Here is a 24,000-nt window from a genome sequence, read left to right as displayed (position 1 = left end):
GGTACAAGTTGTAGTATTTACATATAAATGACGTGAAAGTGCATTTCGAGCCCGACACTTATGTGCAAGGTGATGTAGTAGCGGTCCAATTTGCCGCGGAGTTAAATTTCTTTGCGAGATTGAACAATATGAAATCACTTGACTTGAAGATTATAGCCCGGACAAACAAGTACGTTCAAGTTTTCAGTAATATTCAGTAGCTTTTGCTATATAACAACAATTTTTCCGGTTGATCTAGTTTCGAACGCTTCTCATGGATTGATCTTTCAGTCCCGCGTAGTAAACGTTCATATCCTGCAGGAGGCTGGGCGGAGTTTTTCGAGTGACAAATGCTCATGAAACGTCGCAGTTGTTTTGTTTTCTGTGATCTTAAAAACCTGTCCGGTGTTCATGTTCACGCCTCAGGCCTTGAGCACGGGCAGTTTGTCACGATTATATTTATTTCAAATTGTTAGGGTTGTTTTTTATCAAATGACCAAATGAATCGTTCGTGCGTCGATTTATATCTGTCTCGGTTCAATGGCGACTCAATCATGCATTGCACACAATATTCATCACTGTATGCAGATGATTCAGGCATTTCAAAGCTTCAGTGTTTTCCCGTTTAGAACAGACTTTGCCGATGCGACCATAGCAAACAATTGATATTTTTTCAAACAAACTGGAATGGATCTTTTTGTTATGTGACGAAATATAACCGTTGCAGTGTCGTTTCTTTTCGATTACTAATGTTCTCGTCGAGTCTTGTGACGGAAGACACATTTGCTTGGGCGCATCATGTTGTGATTTTTGTAGCAGCAAATAGCCTTATTTTGACTCCCACAAGTTGCAGTCAGCCACAAAGTAAGTGTAGCATAAAACCTTTATTCCACTCCACTTTAAATTCTGCTCCCATTCACCTGCGTTACAACAGCGTTTTAAGGCCGTATGGCAAGATGACAGGTTGTTGTCATCACATAGAAGGTTGTGATGGCAACAAGCTGGGTCTACGCTTCATGTCGTGGGCCTGCATAGGAACTTGGGTCTGTTGACTAGAACTGTTTTGTAGCGATCACATTGCCAACATCACTAAGCTCTTGTGAGACCTAAATTAGAATTCGCTTCACAGTTACGGAATCCACATACTAGAAGACACATCAATCGCGCAGAGCCAGTTCAAGGGGCCACCTAATTTATCCTTGAAAATGATCAGGAATTTAATTAACTTACGGAAGTATAGAGTTGTTATCTTCGGGAAATAGAATGCTCCTTGCCGATGTTGCTTTATTCATATAAGGTGGTTAAGAATCAAATTGAGATGGGTTATCAGTTAGGAAGCATGCGTCCGTTAGATTTATTTAAGATGGCTCAAACCAGGTTCAACGCTTTTAAGAAACGGTCTTATTAAAAGGATTGGCACTACAACGCTTTATCACGTATTAGTGACGTTATGGTACCAAAGGAAACACCAATTATCTCTGGACAAGATGTGATCATTACCGTGACATAATAAGTCACCGTGGCAACGGGAAAGCCCTATAATAAGACCCTTTATTTTATCACTAGTTGCTCATATCTAAAAAACAAATTTGGTGACCCCCACTTTTCATTGCTGCAAAGTGATCAGAAGACAAAGGTGAAACTTTCTGCAAAGGTCAAAAAAGTCTGTACAGCGAATTCAGAGCCACCTTAATCTGTGATTTTTTAAGGAGGCTCTGATTCTGCGGTACAAATTTTTTTAAAGGTTTGCAGAAAGTTTCATCATGGCCTTCTGATCACTTTCCAGCAATAAAAGATAAGGGTCACCGACTTTGCTTTAGAGATGAACTTATCACGTCACGAGAACGACCGGATCTTGTTTGGAAATAATCGGTGTTTCATTTGGTACCATAAGACTGCTGTTCCACGCTATACAGTGTGTAGTGCCAATCCTTCTAAAAAGAGTGTCTCCTCGAAGTGTTGAAACTGGTATTAACCACCCTAAATGTAGTTTTATGAACAGAGAATTCGGGAGATAGTATTGTCTCCCTCAGGAAAATAGAAGATCGTCAACTTTAATGCACTTCAAGTCGAAGGTTTTTAAACTTCTGACTCGTTTTTGATTGAATTTAAACTCTTCTGATGGACTTCTTTTGCTTGTACGTTTTGTTTTCACATTTCAGACCAAAAAATAACCTCAAAAAACCCGTAAGCACCATTCCAGGAAGTTATTAGACTACGAGCGGTCCCTCTTTGTTTCCTTTGTCGATCTTGTGAGCGAGCGCGAAGCGCGAGCTAACGGAATTTGGGGCTGAGTGGAAGTCTCGATTTCCGCTCGCTCACAAGATCAACGAATGAAACAAACAAGGAACTGCTCGCAATCTACTAACTTCCTGGAATGGTGCCTATGCGCTTTTTGAGGTTCATGCCTTTTCAACATTATGCGATTGGCCAATATTAGGGAGCTTAAGCAGGAGCGTTTTTGAGACGCGGACGGCAACCGGAAGTGAGCTGTTTTCTCTTTTGATTATTTTTCACACAACCACATTTACATTGCCAAGTATCTTTTATCCATTATAGATGATGAGTATAAAAATCTGGGAGACACCACTGTCCTGGCACGCGGAATGTTTTCTTCCGGTTGCCGTCCGCGTCTCAAAAACGCGCGTGCTTAAGCTCCCAAATTTGTGTTAACCATTTACGGCATTTTTCCATGTTTCCGCAACAGGTGTTCAGATGGAGCAGATCGCCATCGTGCAGAATGGGAGATAAGAGGGTGCAGCTCAGTTTCTGTCAGAAATGTAAGTCTTAAGTACAGTTGTGTAATGAGTTTATTACCTTTTATGTATTTCAAGTTTCTCATTTCCGTTGCACAGGCTTGATTTTTCAAGATGGCACTCATTTCTGAAACAGTACAGTATAAAGTCTATAACGGCAATAAAGAAAATTTTAGCATCCTACCCCTTGTCTTTTTGCCGGTTTTATCTTCCCCTTTGGTTCTGGGCCTGTGAGAGTAAGAGGAATACCCTGGATTCCAGAGGTTATTTTCTCGCTATGAAAAGAGCGGCAAAAGAGGGAGTCACGAAGCGGCGAGAAAAACCTCTGGTACAGGCTGTTAACCTTTCTGAACATGCCGCCCCAATCACGTTGCGCTTTCCACTTCCAGAGTCAAGTTTTGACCCTGGAAGTTTCATTGGTCGATCGACAAACCGTTTTTATAAGGATTGCCATTGGTTAAGTCGAGGTGGACGATCAAACTGGTTTTTCACTGGTGTAATACTAGAAGACTATGAACGTGACAGTAGCGATCGTGACAAGATAATCACAAATTCATGGCTGGCAGATTGAGGTGAATTTGTCTCTGACGCTGGATGAATGTTTGCTGTTGGGTGGCCTTAAAGGGGCGTAATCGAACAAGCACGCTTAGATTTTGTTTGGGAATTTGGCGAAGGTACCGGAGCGAGCTTCTGACATCTTTACACCTCAATGCCTCGAGTCATATTGAAACTGCTCTACGGACTCCACGTAAAGTTCTTTAAATTTTTTCAGTTCTAATTCCAGGACTTGAATGCAATTTTCTTATTTCTCCAATTCACGTTTGCATTTGTAACAAATAATGGTTGCGTGAAACACTTCGACACTGGTAGGAGGGCTGCTATACGGAGGTCAACCAGATTTCTGACATGCGGCTCTACGTGCGCCACTACTGGTGCCGGGTCTAGGTTAATTTTCAGACAGAGACATTTTGAGAGATTCCGAAATATCGCTTCTAGATAAAAACTAACAGGAAAAGTATTAATGCGTCCGAAGATCACAAAACACCAAGAAATATAATCCGACAGGGAAGCTCATTCCACAGTATGGTGCAAGAAATCTGATTCTTGGTTTTCACGTGACGTCATCAAAACTAAAAAATAAGGAATTATCAATCCCTTTTCAGATTTTAGTTTAGTTAGTTATTAGAACAGCTGAAGACTTGCCTTTCCACAAATTTTCAGTTTGGTGGGGTTTTTCGTCTTGTGATAAAGCAAGGTTGAATTTCTAAGCTTTTGCGTCACACGATGTTAAAATTGTGGTCGCGAATGCTATCATGTAACTTAAAAAAGTGACTTATCCGCTGAGATTTTTTAATCTGAAGAGTCCTTGTATGAGAATAAGTACTCACATAGATGTTCATGAGCCCTCGGAAGAAGACTACTGGCTTTTTATAGCAAAACTCGATGACATATGTTTTTGTCAGCTTCCGGCCGCCATATTTGTGCCCCTGAGAGGGACACAAACATGGCGTCTCCATACATTTGAGTAAAACATTTCTTCGAATATCTCTGCGTCTTTACACATCCCTAGCCGTCCTTTACCGTCCTTACACATCCCTAGCCGTCCTTTAGCATCCTTACACACCCTTAGCTGTCCTTTAGCATCCTTACACATCCCTATCTGTCCTTTACCGTCCTTACACATCCCTAGCCGTCCTTTAGCATCCTTACACATCCCTAGCCGTCCTTTAGCATCCTTACACATCCCTAGCCGTCCTTTAGCATCCTTACACATCCCTAGCTGTCCTTTAGCATCCTTAGGATAGGATAGGATAGGATAGGATAACTTTATTTAGACACGGTAAACTCGTCAGTCGCAACTATAAAAACCTAATTAATTACCAGAATTATTACAAATTACACAACGACTACAGCTACATTATTCAAAATTGTTCTAAGTTATCAATAAATATAACTATAATATTAAATGACAAAATAAAAAAAAATAAAAAACCTGCTTTACATGAGTGCCGTGTATAGAATTGTAGATTAACTTGATGAAAAGAAACGCTTGCAGCCAGCCCGGAACGCTCTAAGGGAGTCAGCCTGCCTCAATTCGATTGGTAAATTATTCCAAAGAACTGCTCCAGTGTAGCTGAAGCTATTTTTCATATAGTTTGTGTGTGGCTGTGGGATAGCTAGTTTGCCCTCTGTGTCCCTTAAGGAGTAACTGGAGACGCTACTACGGTCAACAAATTTAGAACTAAGGTAATCGGGAGTAAGACCATTAAGCGACTTATAAACCATCACAGCCTTATGGATTGTTCGTTGAGAATCAAGTTTTATCCATCCAAGTTTTTGGATAAGGTTATCAGCGTTGGCATCATAGTTCGAGTAAGTGAGTATACGCGCAGCGCGATTTTGAAGCTTTGTAAGTTTACTGGCTAGGGTTTTGCCGCAACATCCCCAGACAGAATCGCAGTAATCAAAGTGAGGCTGTACTAAAGACATGAAGATTGATCGGAGAGTCTCATGTGGAACGAAAGACCTCACTCTCTTCAACGCTCCAATACCAGACGCGATTTTCTTACATAAAGTCTCAACATGAACATTCCAAGATAAAGTCTGATCAATATGAACACCTAGAGATTTCGTAGAGGTAACTTGGGTTATAGGTGCACCGTCAATAATAAGTGACGGAGGGTTGTGAAACGTGCTTAGCCTTTGCCTCGATCCGATTAACATAAACTCAGTTTTAGATGCGTTAAGAGTAAGCTTGTTAGCAGTTAGCCATTTTTCAACTCTAGCAAGATCCTCATTTAAAACAGTGTTAATACTTTGGGTGTTATTACTAGAAAAAGTTATGTGTGTGTCGTCAGCATACATTCGAGGTTCAGAATTTAATAGACAGTAAGGTAAGTCGTTAATATATATTAGAAAAAGGAGTGGACCCAGAAATGTACCTTGAGGTATACCACAAGTAAGGAAATGGTCCCCAGAGAGAGAACCAATTATAAAACATCGTTGCTTGCGGCAGTCCAAGTATGATCTAAACCAATTGTATGAAGTGCCACTGACACCATATTTCGCAAGTTTAGACAAAAGAATATCGTGATCGACGGTGTCAAAGGCTTTCTTTAAATCCAAGAAAACGACTGCGTTTACATTACCCTGGTCAATGTTGTAAGCCCAGCTATCGGTAGCTTCAAGTAAGGCAGTGACAGTGGAATGAAGAGGTCGAAATCCCGATTGGTGTCTTGAAATGAGTTTGTGTATAGTAAGGTAATTATAGAGTTGATCATAAATAATTCTCTCAAAGACTTTAGCTACAACTGGAATTACTGAAATTGGGCGGTAATTATTTAGATCTGAACGATTACCCTGTTTGAACAAGGGGATGACTTTCGAAAGTTTCCATTCATCAGGGAAAATTCCAGAAACAATAGAATGATTAAAGATAGTACAGAGTGATTCGGCTATTAAGTCAGCACATTCGCACAAGAGTTTTGCAGATATTCTGTCCAAACCAGTAGATTTTGACTCACATAATCTGGATAAAAGAAGAAGAACCTTAGAGACGCTGGTCGGTTTTAGTTCGAATGTGCAGTGACCAGTCTCAGCTAAATAATCCAAATGAGAAGAATTGTCTTTATTGGCGTGAATATCATTTGCTAACTTAGGCCCAATGGAAGAAAAATGATCATTAAAGGCGTTAGACAACTCATGAGAATAGCCGTCCTTTAGCATCCTTACACATCCCTAGCCTTCCTTTAGCGTCCTTACACATCCCTAGCCGTCCTTTAGCATCCTTACACATCCCTAGCGTCCTTTAGCGTCCTTACACATCCCTAGCCGTCCTTTAGCATCCTTACACATCCCTAGCGTCCTTTAGCGTCCTTGCACATCCGTTGCCGCCCTTTAGCGACCTTACACATCCCTAGCGTCCTTTAGCGTCCTTGCACATCCGTTGCCGCCCTTTAGCATCCTTACACATCCCTAGCCGTCCTTTAGCGTCCTTGCACATCCGTTGCCGCCCTTTAGCGTCCTTACACATCCCTAGCCTTCCTTTAGCGTCCTTACACATCCCTAGCCGTCCTTTAGCATCCTTACACATCTCTAGCGTCCTTTAGCGTCCTTGCACATCCGTTGCCGCCCTTTAGCGTCCTTACACATCCCTAGCGTCCTTTAGCGTCCTTGCACATCCGTTGCCGCCCTTTAGCATCCTTACACATCCCTAGCCGTCCTTTAGCGTCCTTACACATCCTTAGCGTCCTTTAGCGTCCTTACACATCCGTTGCCGTCCTTTAGTCCCGGGGGGGGACTCCCATATGGAACAGACGGGGATGCTCATCGGAAATTTGAATTTAACCTCTTAAAGAAGACCATCTGGGCGTGGTTCAAGCTTCTTGTGACCCCTAAAGCAGACTAATCTGGGCGTGGCTTAAGCAAATTTTGACCCCTAAAAACAAGTTAAAAAGAAAATTTGACTTCTATTTCTCTTCGCTTAATTGTGTGTTTCTTCGCGGAACCCTAAACGAGACCTTGGCGGCTTAAAATATTGGCGCTTTGCCCGGAACACCCTAAGCGAGACCAAAATCCAAAATTTACACCCCTAAGCGAGACGACGGGCATCCCCGTCTGTTTCATATTGGAGTCTTCCCCCCCCCCCCCCTCCCCCGGGCCTTTAGTGTCCTTACTCATCCTTAGTTAGATTTTGCCTGCTTTTCTTCAGATTCCAAACACTATTTCCATGACGTGTTATTTGTTGACGTGACCCGTTGGAATGTCCATTGTTTAACTATTAGAAGAGTTTTCCCATAAAACAAAAGGGATACTGTCACGTCCTACCGTCATACCGTTATGTTAGAAAAACTCTTTTATGTTACGTGAATTTCAGATATCGGACGAGAGGTGTGTTGCAGGCAGACCAACAACGACAGCATTTACCCAAACCAGAAAAACAGAATTTACCAATACCAAAACCAGAAACAACATTGAAAGCAGCAGTACTGCGACACCAACAACAGCATTACCGGGCATACCAACAACGACAGCATTTACCCAAACCAGAAAAACAGAATTTACCAATACCAAAACCAGAAACAACATTGAAAGCAGCAGTACTACGACAGCAACAGCAGCATTAGCGGGCACAATAGCAGCCGTAAAACGCCAGCAATCCGAGGACAAGGGCATTGGGGCTGGGGCTATTGTTGCCATCTTTATTGTGCTAGTGTTGGTGATCAGTGTTGTTGCATGGTGTTTCTATGCTTATCGCTACCCTACCTCCAAATCTGGACTTTTTCTCATTGACGTAAGTGAAATAAGTTAGGGTCACCGTCGTAGACTGGTAAAGTCTTTAATGTAATTGAATTAGATGTTGGTGCGAAAATTGAGTCGGTCTTGTATTTATCAATCATTATTTGATCAATGAGAATGTTAAGCTGTTGTGGCAGACAGCCAAATATTTTGCTCTAGCTGGTTTACGGTCACTAACTTTCTAACATGACCCACTTCTAGGAAAGTGACTTGCTGGTTCGCTCTGGGCTCCTGGAACTTGTGAATTGAAAATCCTTTTTTACTTGCCAGGTGTATATTCAAAGGGCAGAAAGCTCCAGGGGAGCAATTGCAGAATACCCCGTTGAAATCGAGGCGGGGGGGGGGGGGGAGGGGGGAAGGGCCTCGCGTCTACGCGTCAAGTTTCTTCGGTGGCTGGATCATTGAACGAGGCAATTTGTTATGTGCTGGCTACGCGTCTACGCGTGGCTACGCGTCAAACTTAAGGTTAAGGGTACCGGTGTTCGTAGTGTTTTGTCATGGAGGCTGTATCATTGAACGAGGCAATTTCTTATGTGTTGGCTACGCGTCTACGCGGGGCTACGCGTCAAACTTAATTCTGAGGGTAGCGGTGTTAAGTCGTGGAATCTTAATCATAGAACGAGGGAGTTTGTTATGTCGCTAGTGACTTAAGAACGAGGTAGATATATAACAGAGTGGCTCGGCGGCTCGCCGGTTCGGCAGTGGTTTTAGTTCCTTTAAATCGAGGTAGATATATAAGAGTGGCTCGGCGGCTCGGCAGTAGTTTTAGTGCCTTAAGAACGTGATAAATATATAAGACCTAATCACTGAAACAAGCGCTCATGCTTAATCAGCAAACGAGTGCTATAATCTTCAGACGATCTCATAAAAAGTGTAGTTGACCAAACCGCAAAGTGAAAGCTAATATTTTAAACGAGTGCTTCGATCTAATCAATAAAACAAGCGCTTAGGCTAAATCAGTAAACGAGTGCTATATTCTTCAAACGATTTCATAAAAAGTGTGGTTAACCAAATCGCAAACTGAAAGCTAAAATGTTAAAAGAGTGCTTCGACTTAATCACTGAAACAAGCGCTTAGGCTTAATCAGTAAACAAGTGCTATATTCTTCAGACGATCTCATAAAAAGTGTAGTTAACCAAACCGTAAATTGAAAGCTAAAACTTATTTTACAGAGTGCTTCCACCTAATCACTGAAACAAGCGCTTAGGCTTAATCAGTAAACGAGCTAGTGCTATATTCTTCAGACGATCTCATAAAAAGTGTAGTTGACCAAACCGTAAATTGAAAGCTAAAATTTTAAAGAGTGCTTCGATCTAATCACTGAAACAAGCGCTTAGGCTTAATCAGTAAACGCAGGCTATATTCTTCAAACGATGTCGTAAAAAGTGTAATTAACCGAACCGTAAAATGAGAGCTAAGACTGCTTAGGCCGTAAGTGACTAGCCACGGACTCCCGGGGGGGACTCCCATATGAAACAGACGGGGATGCTCGTCGTCTCGCTTAGGGGTGTAAATTTTGGATTTTGGTCTCGCTTAGGGTGTTCCGGGCAAAGCGCCAATATTTTATGCCACCAAGGTCTCGTTTAGGGTTCCGCGAAGTAACGCAGAATTACGCGAAGAGAAACAGAAGTCAAATTTCCTTTTACATTTTCTTTTTAGATAAAAGCATTCGATGATTATGCCTTTTTATCATTAAAACTCATTGCGTGTCGTATTTTTGTGTTTTTAAACGGTCTCTTTTAGGGGTCAAAATTTGCTTAAGCCACGCCTAGATTGGTCTCCTTTAGGGGTTAAATTCAAAATTTCCGACGAGCATCCCCGTCTGTTTCATATGGGAGTCCCACCCCCGGGCACGGACTCATTCTTCTCGACTGGCGAGCCGTTGAGCCGCATACACTCATTCTTCTTGACTGGCGGGCCGCCGAGTCGTTCTATCTAATATGTAACCGTAAGTGGCTCTGTATTCTGTAGTTTAGTCTGATTTACCGAAACGAAATGTAAGGCTATGGGATAAATCAAAATTATGGCATAGAACAACATGACTTTGGCACATTCCTCTCTGTGGCCGGAGGAACTATACTCGTCCATATTCGTTACCAAATTTCGCTTTCTAGTTTTCTTTAGTTGACACATTCCGTGATCACCAATTTAAATGAGTAGCTACGCGTAGCCACGCGCAGCCACGCGTAGCCACGCGTAGCCACGCGCAGCCACGCGTAGCCACTCTCCGTAGCCGGCTACGCGTGTTACCAGATTTCGCTTTCTAGTTTTCTTCAGTTGACATATTCCGTAATCGCCAATTTAAATTAGTAGCTACGCGTAGCCACGCGTAGCCACTCCCCGTAGCCGGCCTCGCGTAGCCGCGTAGCCGGCTACGCGTAAATAAGAAAAAGTCCCGGGGTATTCTGCAATTTAGCCGCTCCAGGGAAAAACATTTTACATTAAATAGCTAGTTTTTGCCAATGATCGTTTTAGAGCTGATCTTCTTCATCCATTTCCGGTTATTTTCAGTTGTCATCAAAAACAGGACGGGCAATGACTAAATGGAAAAATGATAACCTGTCATTTCAGATTTCTCGACGTCCAAGAGAATTGTTGAAACGTAGTTCTGTTGGCGTTGGAAAAGCTGGTGATGTAGCACCGTCCGATATCAAAGCCGAAGTGTTGTGAAGTGGGGATTTCCAAAGAGCGTGGAATTGTTGCACCAAACACACAAACTTCCCTTGAAGTTTTTAACCTTGCTGTCAAATTTCTCGCTGGTAATTCATACCATATCTTGGGAAATGAAGGAATTCAGTTGTATCTCGCGCTTACTTCTTTCTGTTCTTTTACGAACAGTTTATAGTTTTCTGTACTCCATTGAGTGCCCCAAGACTTAAACATCTTGAATAATTATTTGGGCCAACCACAACAGACGAAGACAGTCATGTGTGCCAGTATATTGCAAACCAGACATAGGCAGGCAGTGCTACTGTAGGTGCGAGAAAGCACTTTCGAGCAAGCAAGTCTCACTTATTATTTTTCAGCATGTAGAAATCAAAATATCGGTAATGAAACGGCTCTATGATGGCACCATCTTCTCAGCCAATCTGCAGCAAGATCAATTCCAAAAGCTGATGTTATCTTCACGTACTTGTTTCTCCGATTAAGTGCCAACAACACAAATTTTCTTCAAGCTCTGATTGATGCAGCTGACGGCCATTGAATGATGTGATCGGCCCGACAACTTATTATATTCAAGTTGAATATCAGTCTGTACTGCCAAAATTTCCCCCTTTTTTCCATATTGTGATGAGAAGATCAAAGTTTTAGGACTACTGTAATTTTGTTGGTATAGAAACTGTACTTTTGTAGGATGCCTTGAAATAGAATAATTTCGTATTTTTCACCAGAAAAAATGAAATCATAATTTTTAACAAGAGTCATATAATCTTGTACGACGTTTTATATCTAGGGTTGGACAGAGCCTTAAGGTACATAATATTCAAGGGGTTTTTTTGCTTCGTTTGATATGTACTGTTTTATGAAATGTGGATTTTTTAAGATGGATTTCCACATTTTTTTCGTTGAAGAAAAATGTAAGTTTGGTATGAAAAACTTATAATATTTTTCAGGATGTATTGAAAAATGAAGACCATTTTTTTGGTGTGTAGGACATCTTACTTTTTCACCAAATATTTCGGAAATTTTGCTTGAAAGTTGCATGAAAAAGGAAATTACCATGCAGAAATTGTACCAAGCAATATTGGTTCTGTTCAGAAGGCAACATCATAAAATTACTTGCTGTAGAGCGCAGAGGTTTCAATCGAGTGTCGTAAAACTAAAACGAAAGTAATTACTTTGGCCAATCAAAAAGGATGGAGACAATCCGGTAAACCAATCAAAACTGGGAGTAATAACGCCTGGCCTACACAAAGCGTGGGAAAATGTGCACGCGCGAGCCACGATGAGTTTTGGTTTCACTTCTGATTGGTTTAAAAAGTGGCGCGAGAAATTTGAACCAATCACTGAGTGAAGTAATCATGACCCAAAGCAATTCGCAAATTACTTCGACACTCAATTGAAAGCCGTTCTAAAATGTGACCAATTTTCCCATTTCTTAGCCCCTTTTGAAGACCGTGGCAGTAATGATAATGAACAGTTTATTTTAGTGTCAAGTCTTCTAGCGCTGAAGCACTAATTGGGGATACGGAACGTAGAAATCAAATCAAATCAGGCATTGATTTTTGAGGTTTAACCTTTGCTTTGCGGTTTGAAAAAACCTGATGAGTACAACACAGTCAGGATGATAAATGTATTTGGAAATTAGCATACCATTGCTCCACCCCTGTATTACCGTTATGCCCCAACTAAAATTTTGCAATAAATTGTTTAGAGTGTATGAAACGAGAGAACTTGTTACCTTTTTTTTGTTTAGAGAACCTTTCAAAGAGACACTCTTTAAAAACGTGATAAGAAGTCATAGTTTTTATCACTTTCTGACTTACGGACGTGACGATAACGTCGAAACGTCATGCATTTTTTTCAGGTGTTATCGTCTCGCAACTTTTTAAAAACAAATAATTACAAGGTAAAAGTTATCAGAATAAATAAAGAGCTAATCCAGCTGAGTAACAGAAGTGAATCTATAAACTTAAAAGTTGTTTGCAATAAAGGGAGTGTATACGAGAAATGATATCTCGTGTATGTTGAATTTCCAAGCTTGCATACGGTTTGTAGGTTCCTCAGTTTTTTTCAGAAACACATGACCTATGGGCTCCTGGTTTTTTTCATTGTCAAAAATTGTATGTAACGTTTTGTAACTTGTCAGTAAAATCACGATATCTAGAGGGCAAACAGCAATAGACTAAAGAAAGGCGACAGCTAACAGAAGATTTTGTCCGTGATTCCATCCTTTCCCCTTTTTTTGCCAAGAATAAGAAAGAGCGCGGTCTTGGGAGGACTTGTAATTTCAACATGGCCTCTCCAACTGAAGCCAGACGACAACTCGAGCATTCGACAGTACGCGCGTTCTGGTCATAAACACAAGCAACATGCGCAAGCTTATTAACTTGACCTTAATTAGAATCATTTGTCTTCTGTGTCTTAACAAATTGCCAAACGTTTATGAGTGGGTTCAGTTTGTATTGGTTCACTTCTCTGCTTTGAGGGTTTTTCTCCGGGTTCTCCGGCTTTTCCCCCCTCAGCAAAAAGCACCATACAGCTGATTCCAGCTGGCTGTAAGCTGTGCTCCAAGGTCACATATGGAACGTAGTGCGGCTGCCAGAGGAGCCATTGTATGCTGTCGGTTCGACCTTGTTGAAACGCGTCGTTGCTGTACTTTGCGACGGCGATTAGCCGCGACGATTATTATTATTATTAAAATTATTATTATTATTATTATTATTATTGTTATTATTACTAGTGGATGTACATAGAAATTTTCCTTTTTTTTAGTCTATAAACAGTTGTTTACATTTCCTTTGTTGAAAACCACCAGACTACCAAGAAGTCATTTTTTTTTTAACTATAGTAGTGCTGAATTTGTATTGAATTTTTAATTTGAGAAGGGTTTAATAAAATTATTTCTTCTTCTTCTTCTTCTTCTTATTATTATTATTAATTATTACTATTATTATTATTATTATTATTATTATTATTACAACAGGCTCACGTTTCCAGTGAAAGGTGGACAACATAGTACAATTTATGAGGCATATATAACATCTAATATGATTTGATATTCATTCCACCGCTGGACAAATACTTGTTTTCGCAGGCGTCTCGGCTTTCAAACAACTTCAACGGGACTGAGGGGGACTGGGTCGGCCATGGAGGAGTGAAGACGTGTTTCACTCTGCTCCCGTGAATTTGACGCTCATAAGTTAGCTCTCTTTCTGTTTTTTATGGCCGAGAAGAGTACGACAACTCTTAAACGAACAAGAATAAGCACGAGTTCTAGCTCAGACAGTGAAACGCGTTCACCAGACGGTGAAAGTGTACGCGGATTTACCTAAAGAAATACGAGAAAGAAGACAAAAATTATGGCTAAAAATGAAAAAAGCGAGAGCAAAGTAGCTTTTTTTGATAAGCGAGAACCAGATAAGCTTTATATTGACGGTGTGTTGAGTATTTAAATGAGCTTGCTATATGTTTATTTTTGATAGCGGGTGTGGTTTGTAAACTTTGCATATTGTTGAGAATCAACGGTGGTCCTTATATCCCAAGGGTGGCATATGGATATAGAATATCTGCTGCTCTTCTTAATGCGTATGGATGCATGTGTTTGTTCATTGTTCACATGTGTGTTGTTTTTGTGTTTATCAAGTAGTTTTTGTTCTGTGTTAGGCGCTACGTGTTACTTACTTATTATACATGTTTCAACCAGCTTGGAGAAGAATTACTTCATGTTTCACTTTCACAAAAGATAACGTTGATTTTAAATTACTCTCTTTAAATGTTCGAGGGATTCGTTCATCCATAAAGAGGAAAGCTTTGTTTATGTGGTTGACTCGGCAAAAGGCGGACATTATTTTTCTCCAGGAAACGTATAGCACGAAAGAGGTGGAAGATATCTGGAATACTCAATACAAGGGTAAGAGTTTCTATTCACATGGAACTAACCACAGTTGCGGGGTAATGATTTTGATAAAAGACGATCTGGAATTTGAGTATAAATCGTCCGTTTTGGACACTAACGGTCGTTAGATTTTGATTGACGCCACTGTACAGGGATCCGACTTTTTATTGGTCAATATTTATGCACCAAATAAGGTTCAAGAGCAATGCGAATTTTTCAGCGGTTTAGAAAAAATGGTAGAGGAATTAAATACAAGCGCTGAGCAAAAAATTGTAGTAGGTGGGGATTTTAATGTTGCTATCGATCCTGATTTGGACTGTTCTGGGGGTAATCCCACAAAAAAAGATTCTGTCAAACACATTCAAGACATATGTTTAAATTTCGATTTAGTAGATATTTGGCGTGTGAGGAATCCGGTATGTAAACGCTTCAGCTGGAGACAAAAAAATCCTTTTCTTCAACGTATTAATAATAAATCAGTCTTCAATCAAAGCTTGGTTAGTAAAGGAATAATCAAAATAGGCGATTTAGTAACAGAGAAAAACCAATTTATTTCGCAATGTAATCAAAGCCGGGTGAATCTTTCTCCAAAAGATATTTTTGATTTGATGTCCTTAGTTGATGCAATCCCTGCACCGTGGCGACAGTCGCTGAAAATAAATGGATACTTGAACAAGAGTCCTTTTGTTATTCAGGACCAAATTCAACTTGTGCTTAATAACCAGGAGGTCTCGATCACTGAGGCGACCTTTAAGAAGGTTTATAGGGAGTTGGTCTCTGGTTTTGTTACTCCACCGACAGCTCATTCAAAGTGTAATGAAAGCTTTAATGGTGTTTGTTTGGACTGGAACGAAATTCATAGTTTGCCCTTTCTAGTCGCTTTAGACACAAAGTCACGAGAATTTCAATATAAAATTCTAAATAGGTATTTAGTGACAAATACGTTTTTGAAAAAAATTGGCAAAATAGACTCCTCATTGTGCACCTTTTGTGGTATGTTGGACGAATCCCTGGAACATCTTTTTGTGACTTGCCATTTTACTACATTGCTGTGGAAAGAACTCATAGCTTGGTGTAGTGGAAGACAAATTAAAGTTGAATCACTATCTGCTGCAAATATAATTTTTGGTGACTGGCAAAGGAAAGATTGCTTCCTCTTATTAAATCATATTATCCTCATCGCAAAACAGTACATTTATTATTGTAGGTCCAACAATTTGAAACCACTTTTCTACGTTCTGTTGCAAAGAATTAAGTTTGTCTACCAATTAGAGAGCAAAATTGCTAAATGGAACAATAATTGGCAAGCTCACTCTATCAAATGGAGTAAGAGTGGTTTTGAAGATGTTGAAGATTGAAACGTGCTTTTATATCTTTTTCGATATTCTAACACAGCGCTATTGTGGGTGTGGGTGTGTGTGTATGTGTGTGTGTTTCTGCATCATGTAGGGGGAACTTTTGGGGGGTGGGGGGTGGGGGGTGGTTGTTAGCATCCACTTGTTAGCTCAAATCTGTATATACATATATTTTTTTGTGATTGCTGTAATTTCTTCGTTTTTGTAAGTGCTGTAACTCCAATATGGAAATGTTAAAAAACAATAATAAAATACAAAAAAAAAAAAACTTCAACGCGACAGGAACTTTCCAATGGGAAATGTACTTTCTGGTGCTTCGCGGTAAGCGTTATTTTTGAAACAAGTTTGGAATGATTTCCGTACAGGTCCCTACTTCATTATGCATGCAGAATAAATTAATTATTCATTCGCGCTATTGTTTTGTAGAACAATACGCATACCCAAGAAAACTGAATATATACATGGGTAATTTGTACTTACGGGATGAATAAAAACGGATCTCATTTTTTCTCTCCCTCCCTCTCTCTCTTCTTCCCCTTCATCGCCCACACCGTTATTCGTTTTTGTCTCAGCTTTCCTCTTTCTATCCCTTCGTCTTGTTTTTATTTCCAGACCTCGCTCGGCTTTTTCTACCATTTTATCCCATGATATGTCACACGCAGCTTGCCTTGAACTCCGACCCACTGTAAACCTCTGAATTACTTGTCCCTGTTCTTTACCACTGAGCTAACGTGTCAAGTTGCTAATTCACACCTTGAAAATGATATTTATTTTGAATTCTGGCTGACTATTTACATAACAATAATACGTAATTATATACACGTGCCGCGCCGAGCACCTACAATCGAACTGACACTTGTAGGTTACCGTTAAGAGATCCCTGTTTTACTACTCTTGAAACAACCCATCCCTTTAATAATGCTAACCGTAACCCTAATTACGACTAAAGGCACTGTTTAGGCTTAAGGTTAGTCCCTGTGATAGTCTCAGGTTTTCCAGTATTGTTGTGAACTGTGACCTGCTTTTCCTTCATGCCCCGTGCGTGCGGCACACTTATAAGTTCACTGCGTGGAAGAGTATACCACGCTTAAAGTCTGATTGGTGCATCTTTCATGGGAAACTTTCATGCACGAGTTCATTGCAATTAAAATCGTTTCATATTTCCCTTCTTTTGAAGCAAACTTGTGTCTTCGTAATAATCAAGATGGCTACCGAAGTAAAAGGGTCACAGCAATGGAAGATTTAATCATTTGGAAATTGTCCCTGCTTTATAGCCTTTCCAGAGTTGTGCATAGAGTGGTGCAAAGAAAACAATTTACTTTCGTCTTCCGTGTCCAAAACGTGTGTGAAAACGCAGTCAGTTGGCAAAGACAAAGTGCTGCATCGGGAGATGGATCTGTTTCGCGATGCTCAAGAAAAAACTGCAATGGATAGCCTTCAATCCGCCAGAACATATATTAATTTTCTGACCGTAAACCTTCCTTGAAAAAATATTAGCCCTAGCTACCTGTGACTGGAAAGTTTACAACTGCCTACAAGACAAGGGCTAACATCATCTCACCGCAGTTAACCATCGCCTAAACTTCGTCGACCCAGACAAACGAGCCCACAGCAGGGCATTGAAAAGACATGATGGGGAGTGAAACGAAGTATACCTCATAGGGGAACATCCATGGATCTCTACCAAAGCTATTTACTTGGAAGTATCATTGAGCATATTGCCGATCTCTACGAAGAGCGATAAATCGCAAAATCCCTCTAAATGCACCGTTCGTGATCCTAAATACAGGAAAGGAAGAAAATATACACTTTGCAGTGTCTCGGCGAATTTTTAAGCAGACAGGAAGAACAATTTCACGATAAAAAGAGCAGGTAGCCATTAAATTTCTTATGACAGTACTTTTATTTGGTTTGTTTGTTATGTTTGCGAATCTGAACCCTATTACAACGATTGCTTGAAACTCCACTTCTTGCGCTTATTCTAAAACTGAAAAATGGGTAAAATTGCAGGAAAAGTGCCGAAATTGCAGGAAAAACTGTTCGATTTTCCGTAGTTCAGACAGAAGTTCGACCGACTTTTTTTAAGTCCATATAGACTTAGAAAAAAAACTTCTAAAAGAAAGAACAAAGCGCCACAGTCCCAAAGGACGTCTATTGTTATCGCTATTGTTTTCTTGAAACAAAGGAGTGTATGCATAATGAAGTAGGGACCTGTGCGGAAATCTTGCCTCAAGTTTTCCTCTTTTGTTACCCCCAAAACTTCTCATTTGCCAGAAACTTCAATTGAATGATACCTTTGAAATGACGGCAAGAACAAGAGCATTTCATATTTGAAGCCAACTACGATATGCATGCAGCTATTTGGACGCAAATTTATTCATGGTATTTGCGATTGGTGGAGTAATGTTCTCTTTGTTTTTATGTTGCTAAGCACCAGTGGCTCTAATGAGGAGATAAATTTATTTATAAAGAATAACAAGTTGTATTAAACGGGCGAACAAGCAAGGGCTCAGTTATTGCATGCCTTTTCTTTCTTTATAGGCTTGGATAAGAAAATGAAGATCCATGTTGTGGTGCTATTTTTTGGAGCTATTTCCTTTTGTTTTTGTCTGGATTGCGAAGGTGAGCTAGTTTAACTCATGAAATTTATTTTAGCAATCAAGTTTGTTCCAAGTGATCAAACTTTATCTTTGATCGCCATGGTGGTAACAAAGTCTTACAGCAGGTTTTATAGGGGTGGGTTTTTTCGTGACTTATATATTGAAGAAATGTGGAACATCTTCTCATTTCGGAAAGTTCAGAAGGCAGGTGGACGAACTAAAGATCTTTAATATTGAGCTGATTGTATTTTCCTTTTCTACCGCCAACTTGGTGGCGGCTATTACGTAACATGAAAACCACTTATATGTTATATAAATAAATGAAGTTAATGCTTAGTTTGAACTTAATGTGTCACTTAAATCTTAATTATGACACAACTGTAAAATACTGGCCCATCATATTATATCAGCCTTCTCAAAACCGGCCGGTTGACAGCTCAGAAAGCTTGACCGGCTCAGAAAGCTTGACCGTCTCCTTCCAGTCAGAAAAATTAAAATAGGGACTTTAAGATCTGCGACGCGACGGTAACGAAAACGTCATTTAAAATTGCCAGTTCAGGTTTATTAATCTTTTTCGTCGTTATGTCGGCTTGTCTAACTTATAAAACTAGTGTAACTCCCCAGGAACTGAATTAGGAGGTGCGGTATTGAATCTACGACAGAAAATTCAAATTCGCTGCCTTTTGTTCACGTTCTCCGTAAAACTTGAGAATTGGTCATTTCACGTCGTAGATTTGCCGAAAACGTGAAAGAAATGTACAAAAATGAAAAATACACGTGCACAGCGTGCAAAGCTATTGTTTTTGCTCATTAAATGTGCAAAATTTGTGACGTTTTCGTTGCCGTCGCATCATAGATCTTAAACTCCCTAATAAATGTTGGACACAACACATTTTTAGCTCAAACGTAAGGTCACTTGAGATATTATAAAAGCTTGAAAAAAGCTTGTTTGACCTTCAAATTTGCGTGTGCACTATTTTTTTGCATCGAGCACATAAATATGTTCTAACATTCCAGTATTTCTTATCAGACTCCGGATCCATGCAAGTGTCAATCATGCATGTCCAACACTCACTAAGTGAAACAACCGGAATACACGAAAATGCATCTCATTAGATAAAATCGTTGTACAGCTGTCCCCACGAATCGAACGATTCGTACGATTCGTGAATCGCTTTTTTAACCCGACTCCATTCGCCTATTGCATGTTATGGTGGCAGTATGTCGCTTTTTTTTTGCGGCAACTACTCAAAGACAGGATCTGTCAACCCGAAAAATGCATCTCATTAGATAAAACCGTTGCACAGCTGTCCCCACAAATTGAACGATCCGTACAATTCATGAAACACTCTTACGACCCGTCTCCATTTGAGTATTGCATGTTATCGTGACAGTATGTCGCTGATTTTTATGCGGAAACTACCCAAAGACACGATCTGTCCAACAGAAAAATTCATCTCATTAGATAATACCGTCCCACAGCTGTCCCCACGAATCGATCAATCCGTACGATTCGTGAAACGCTTTTACGACCCGTGTCGATTCGACTATTGCATGTTGTTGCTAATTTATATGCCTGCCAATTTGTGTATGCATCACGGTCCAATTTGTGAATGAGCTGTTGTCCATAAACATGAACACACTGAAGCGCATACCAAAACAAACGAGACAATGTGTGTATGCCTCGTTCTAAAAACCCATGCCGTCAAAGGTTTACAGGAACGCAAGGAAAGTGTGTACGCCTCGTTCTAAAAGCCTGTGCCGACAAGCGAAAGTGTGTATACCTCGGAGCCTGTGCCGACAAACAAACAAGGGAAAGTGTGTATACTTCGTTCTAAGAACCCGTGCCGTCAAGCGAAAGTGTGTTTACCTCCTGAAGAGCCTGCGCTGACAAACAAACATGGGAAAGTGTGTATGCTTCGTTGTAAGAACCCGTGCCGTCAAGCGAAAGTGTGTATACCTCAGAGCCTGCACTGTCAAATAAACAAGGGAGAGTGTGTTTGCCTCGTTCTAAAAGCGTGTGCCGATGAACAAACAGGGGAAGTGTGTATAACACATTGTAAAAGCTTTCTAAGAGCTGGTGCCAGAAAGAAATGACTTATGTGTATCTAAAATACATTCCCTAATTGCAAGTTACTTTTCAAATCATGATCCATTATGATACCACAATTGCGGCACAAATATTCATTAAGGGAAATGGGCCCACACAACTTAAGTTATTACGGTGTTCATCTGAGATGCAAGGGGAAAACTATTAAACATGTCAAGACTTCGTCTTTTTCTTATTTTCAGCAAAAAGCGTTGGAAAGATTATAACAACAGGAAAGAAACCAACGAAGCGACCACTGTAAAAAACAGCGTATACAGTGATGCCTTATTACATAAAAATTACAAAAATAATTGCTTTAATAGTAAAGAAAATTTCATCGTTCTGAAATACAATATCTTACATAACAGTTCCTCAGTAAAAAGCATTAACTAACATACCAACCCCTCATCCTCGGAGACCCAGGGGCAGATCGCGGAGGCAAGGGGAAGTCTAAAACGGCAAAAGAAAATGGCGAAGAAGAAAATCTCGCTCTACTATGCTTTTCTTCGTCGCCATTTTCTTTTGCTGTTTTAGACTTCCCCTTGCCTCCTCGATCTGCCCCTGGGTCTCCGAGGATGATCAACCCCTCAACAACTACTACAAAAGAACTACCTTATTCGTTCTCCCTATCGTTCCCGGCTTCCAAATCATTAACCACTTTAATTTGCTCTGCAAAAGTGCAACTGTAAGGATACAATTTCGGATTATTTTCTTTTATTAAATTATTTATTATTAAATTATTAATTATTGTAATAGGTTTTTATTCACTTTTAATATTTATTTCTTATTTTTCACTCATTACTTGTACATGTAAGATTATCTAAATTATCACACTGTAATTTTTATGACACCTTTGCATTTAAACGAGCTATCGCTCATATGCGATATGTGTTTAAATAAAATTACTTACTTACTTTCACAGAAAACCAGAATGACATGTACATTGGCAATCTTCGGTGAAAAATCTGAAGTTTGCCTGCAATCCTAAGTAATCACTTGCATCCTTGGTATCAAATAGTTGCAGCTGTTATTATTTCCAGAAAATCATGTAAGAAAGGAAATATTTCTGGGAATTTGGACTTGAAACTCACACGTCACTAGATATCACGCCTGGCAATTCAAAACTTTAAGATACTTAATCTTGAGAATTGTTATGTAGCAGTGCCCATTTCGTTGGCTCAATAATTCGCATAGTTATTACCAAAACAGGTAGACCGCGAATTCATAGACAAGCGTGGCCGTTGAGTTCGGCGCCAAACGTCAACGATTTTGGTCATGTGGCTTTGTTTGTCCCACCAAGAAGGTGAACCCATATGGTCACATTCCAGTGCGTGATTGAACAATGGCGTATTCTGTAAATAGCAAAGGGCGAACTCTAATTCGCGGGAAATCCATAGATGAAAGCTTAAGAGGAAACATTTTAGACTCCATTATAGCGGAAGGCGGAGACCCGGCATCAGGATTCTTTCCTGGAAGATATTCCGATGTTGCCGATCGGTTTAGAGTTTCAAATCAGTTTGTTTCAAAGTTGTGGCAAAATTTCTGCACCACTGGTGAACATTTACCGTCTAAGAAGAAATCAGGTAATCTTTCACACCTTAAGGCTAAGGACGTACAGTTGATGGAATTTCTTAAAAAGGAGAAGCCTTCCCTTCCGTATGAATCGATTAAAGAAGTGCTTTGAAAACTATTGCACATTAGACGGAGGAACGTCTGTATCAGCGATTGGAAATGCTATCAGGAATAAGTTGCCTTAGGGACCTTTTACTAGGAAGCGGTTAACAAAGGCATCTGTGGAAAAATTTACCCCTGCGAACACTCTTTACTGTCAGCAGTTTCTAAATACTCTGAGTGCTTTGCCACCAGAAAAACTTAAGTTCTTTGACGAGGCTGGTGTTCACACTGGGACAGGAAATCCCGTTTATGGAAATTCTCTCAGAGGAGAAGCAGCGGTTGAAGTAATTTCTGGCAATAAGAAAGGCGCAAATGTAACACTTAACCTATTGTGTGGACTGGAAGGAGTACTTTACGCAAATACTGTGGAGGGAGCTTCAGATTCTACAAATTTTCTTAATTTCTTTGCCGTAGCTCGGCAGGTTAGTTTTGCAGGTTGCAGGTTGCAGGTTGAAATTTACTGTGACTGTTACATGAATAGCTAACCTTAGGCCTAATTAGGCCTAAAAACGTTTCTTTAGGCCTCCTTAGGCCTAAAAACGTTTCTTTAGGCCTAATTAGGCCTAAGGTTAGCTATTCATGTAACAGTCACAGTAAATTTCAACCTGCAACCTGCAAAACTAACCTGCCGGCCGTAGCTGGCCAAGTCACAACTCCACTCGGAAATCCCGCCATTGAATTTGGCGATTATATCATACTTGACAACTGCCCCACACATCGATACGAGACTGGGAATATTTTGCAAAGATGGTTATTGCAGATGGGAGCACAAATCATTTATACTCCGTCCCTTTCACCAGAATTCAACGTTGCAGAATACGTTTTCAATAAAATGAAAACTGTGTTGAAGAGGGAAGAATTCGGACGCCTCTTGCGGGAAAACGTTCATGTAGCAATCTACGAGGCGTTAGAACTCGTAACTACTGAAGACATGTTCGGTTTTTATAAGTTTATATCGTAGCTGTTTTAATTAGTTCATTTCTCAACTGCAAAAAGTGTTTTACTGTCCCAGCTGCACGCGTTGGCGACCGAAATATAGTTTGCATTTTCGAAATCTTTGCCGACTTTTCCCAACAGAGAGCACGGGCTGTAGGTTCTGAAAGCATGTCGCTGGCTATTGTAAGCAACGTTTGCGCTGTTCGTTCGTGCAATGTGAGGTAATCAAGGATACAATTAAATGTACATGATGTAGGCAATATTGTATTTTATGCGTTCATTCTGCTCAGTTGATTTGTTTGCCGACGTGACGGCCGCTTGTTTGTTTACTTTACCTGCTTCGCTGCATGACTTGTTCAGTTGTACAAATATCACATGAAATTTTAATGCTAGTATTTCTGTGAAAACACGTTTCACTTTTTTAGCTACAGCATCCAAATTTCAACACATTTATGTGAAAATCTCAAGAGTTACAAAGTACGTTCCTTTTGAAAACACAACAAGATTCTAGTCGGTAATTTACAGACATTTCGTGTCCCCATATTCGTAATTGACCAGAAACTATTTTGGGTTTTTCAGTTCGGACAGATTAAGCAGAGCATTTGCAGCATCGTTAACCTGAGTTCGCTCAATCTCGTTATCATTTTCACCAAAAGAAAGTGTTTGGGCAATATTCTCACTGGCATTAGTTTGCGCCTCATTGCGGAAAGTGGTACTTTCCTTGAGTGCAGCCGCCAGGTGTTCCTCTTCTTCT

General features: G+C 40.2%; 2 protein-coding genes across 3 annotated transcripts in view; both read left to right on the top strand.

Annotated features, from left to right (window-relative positions):
- The first annotated feature begins 556 nt into the window (after positions 1-556).
- LOC138041059 (plexin domain-containing protein 1-like) overlaps positions 557-24,000 on the top strand; it is a 170,497-nt gene continuing 147,053 nt past the window's right edge. Inside the window, exon 1 of one of the 2 annotated variants that reach the window (XM_068886843.1) lies at positions 557-843. In XM_068886843.1, coding sequence (XP_068742944.1) covers positions 729-843 — 115 coding nt within the window. In that variant the 5' untranslated portion in view covers positions 557-728. The remainder of the gene's footprint in view (positions 844-24,000) is intronic. The other variant, XM_068886851.1, reaches the window with a different exon arrangement.
- Positions 18,421-24,000, top strand: part of LOC138040793 (plexin domain-containing protein 1-like) — a 32,978-nt gene continuing 27,398 nt past the window's right edge. Inside the window, exon 1 of the mRNA XM_068886466.1 lies at positions 18,421-18,569. Within this exon, the coding sequence (XP_068742567.1) occupies positions 18,503-18,569 (67 nt within the window). The 5' untranslated portion in view covers positions 18,421-18,502. The remainder of the gene's footprint in view (positions 18,570-24,000) is intronic.

Source organism: Montipora capricornis, chromosome 1 (genome assembly GCF_036669925.1).
Source record: "Montipora capricornis isolate CH-2021 chromosome 1, ASM3666992v2, whole genome shotgun sequence".
Classification (NCBI taxonomy): Eukaryota; Metazoa; Cnidaria; class Anthozoa; order Scleractinia; family Acroporidae; genus Montipora; species Montipora capricornis.
The sequence above is the reverse complement of the archived record's forward strand: the minus strand, read 5'-3'. Positions and strand labels throughout refer to the sequence as shown.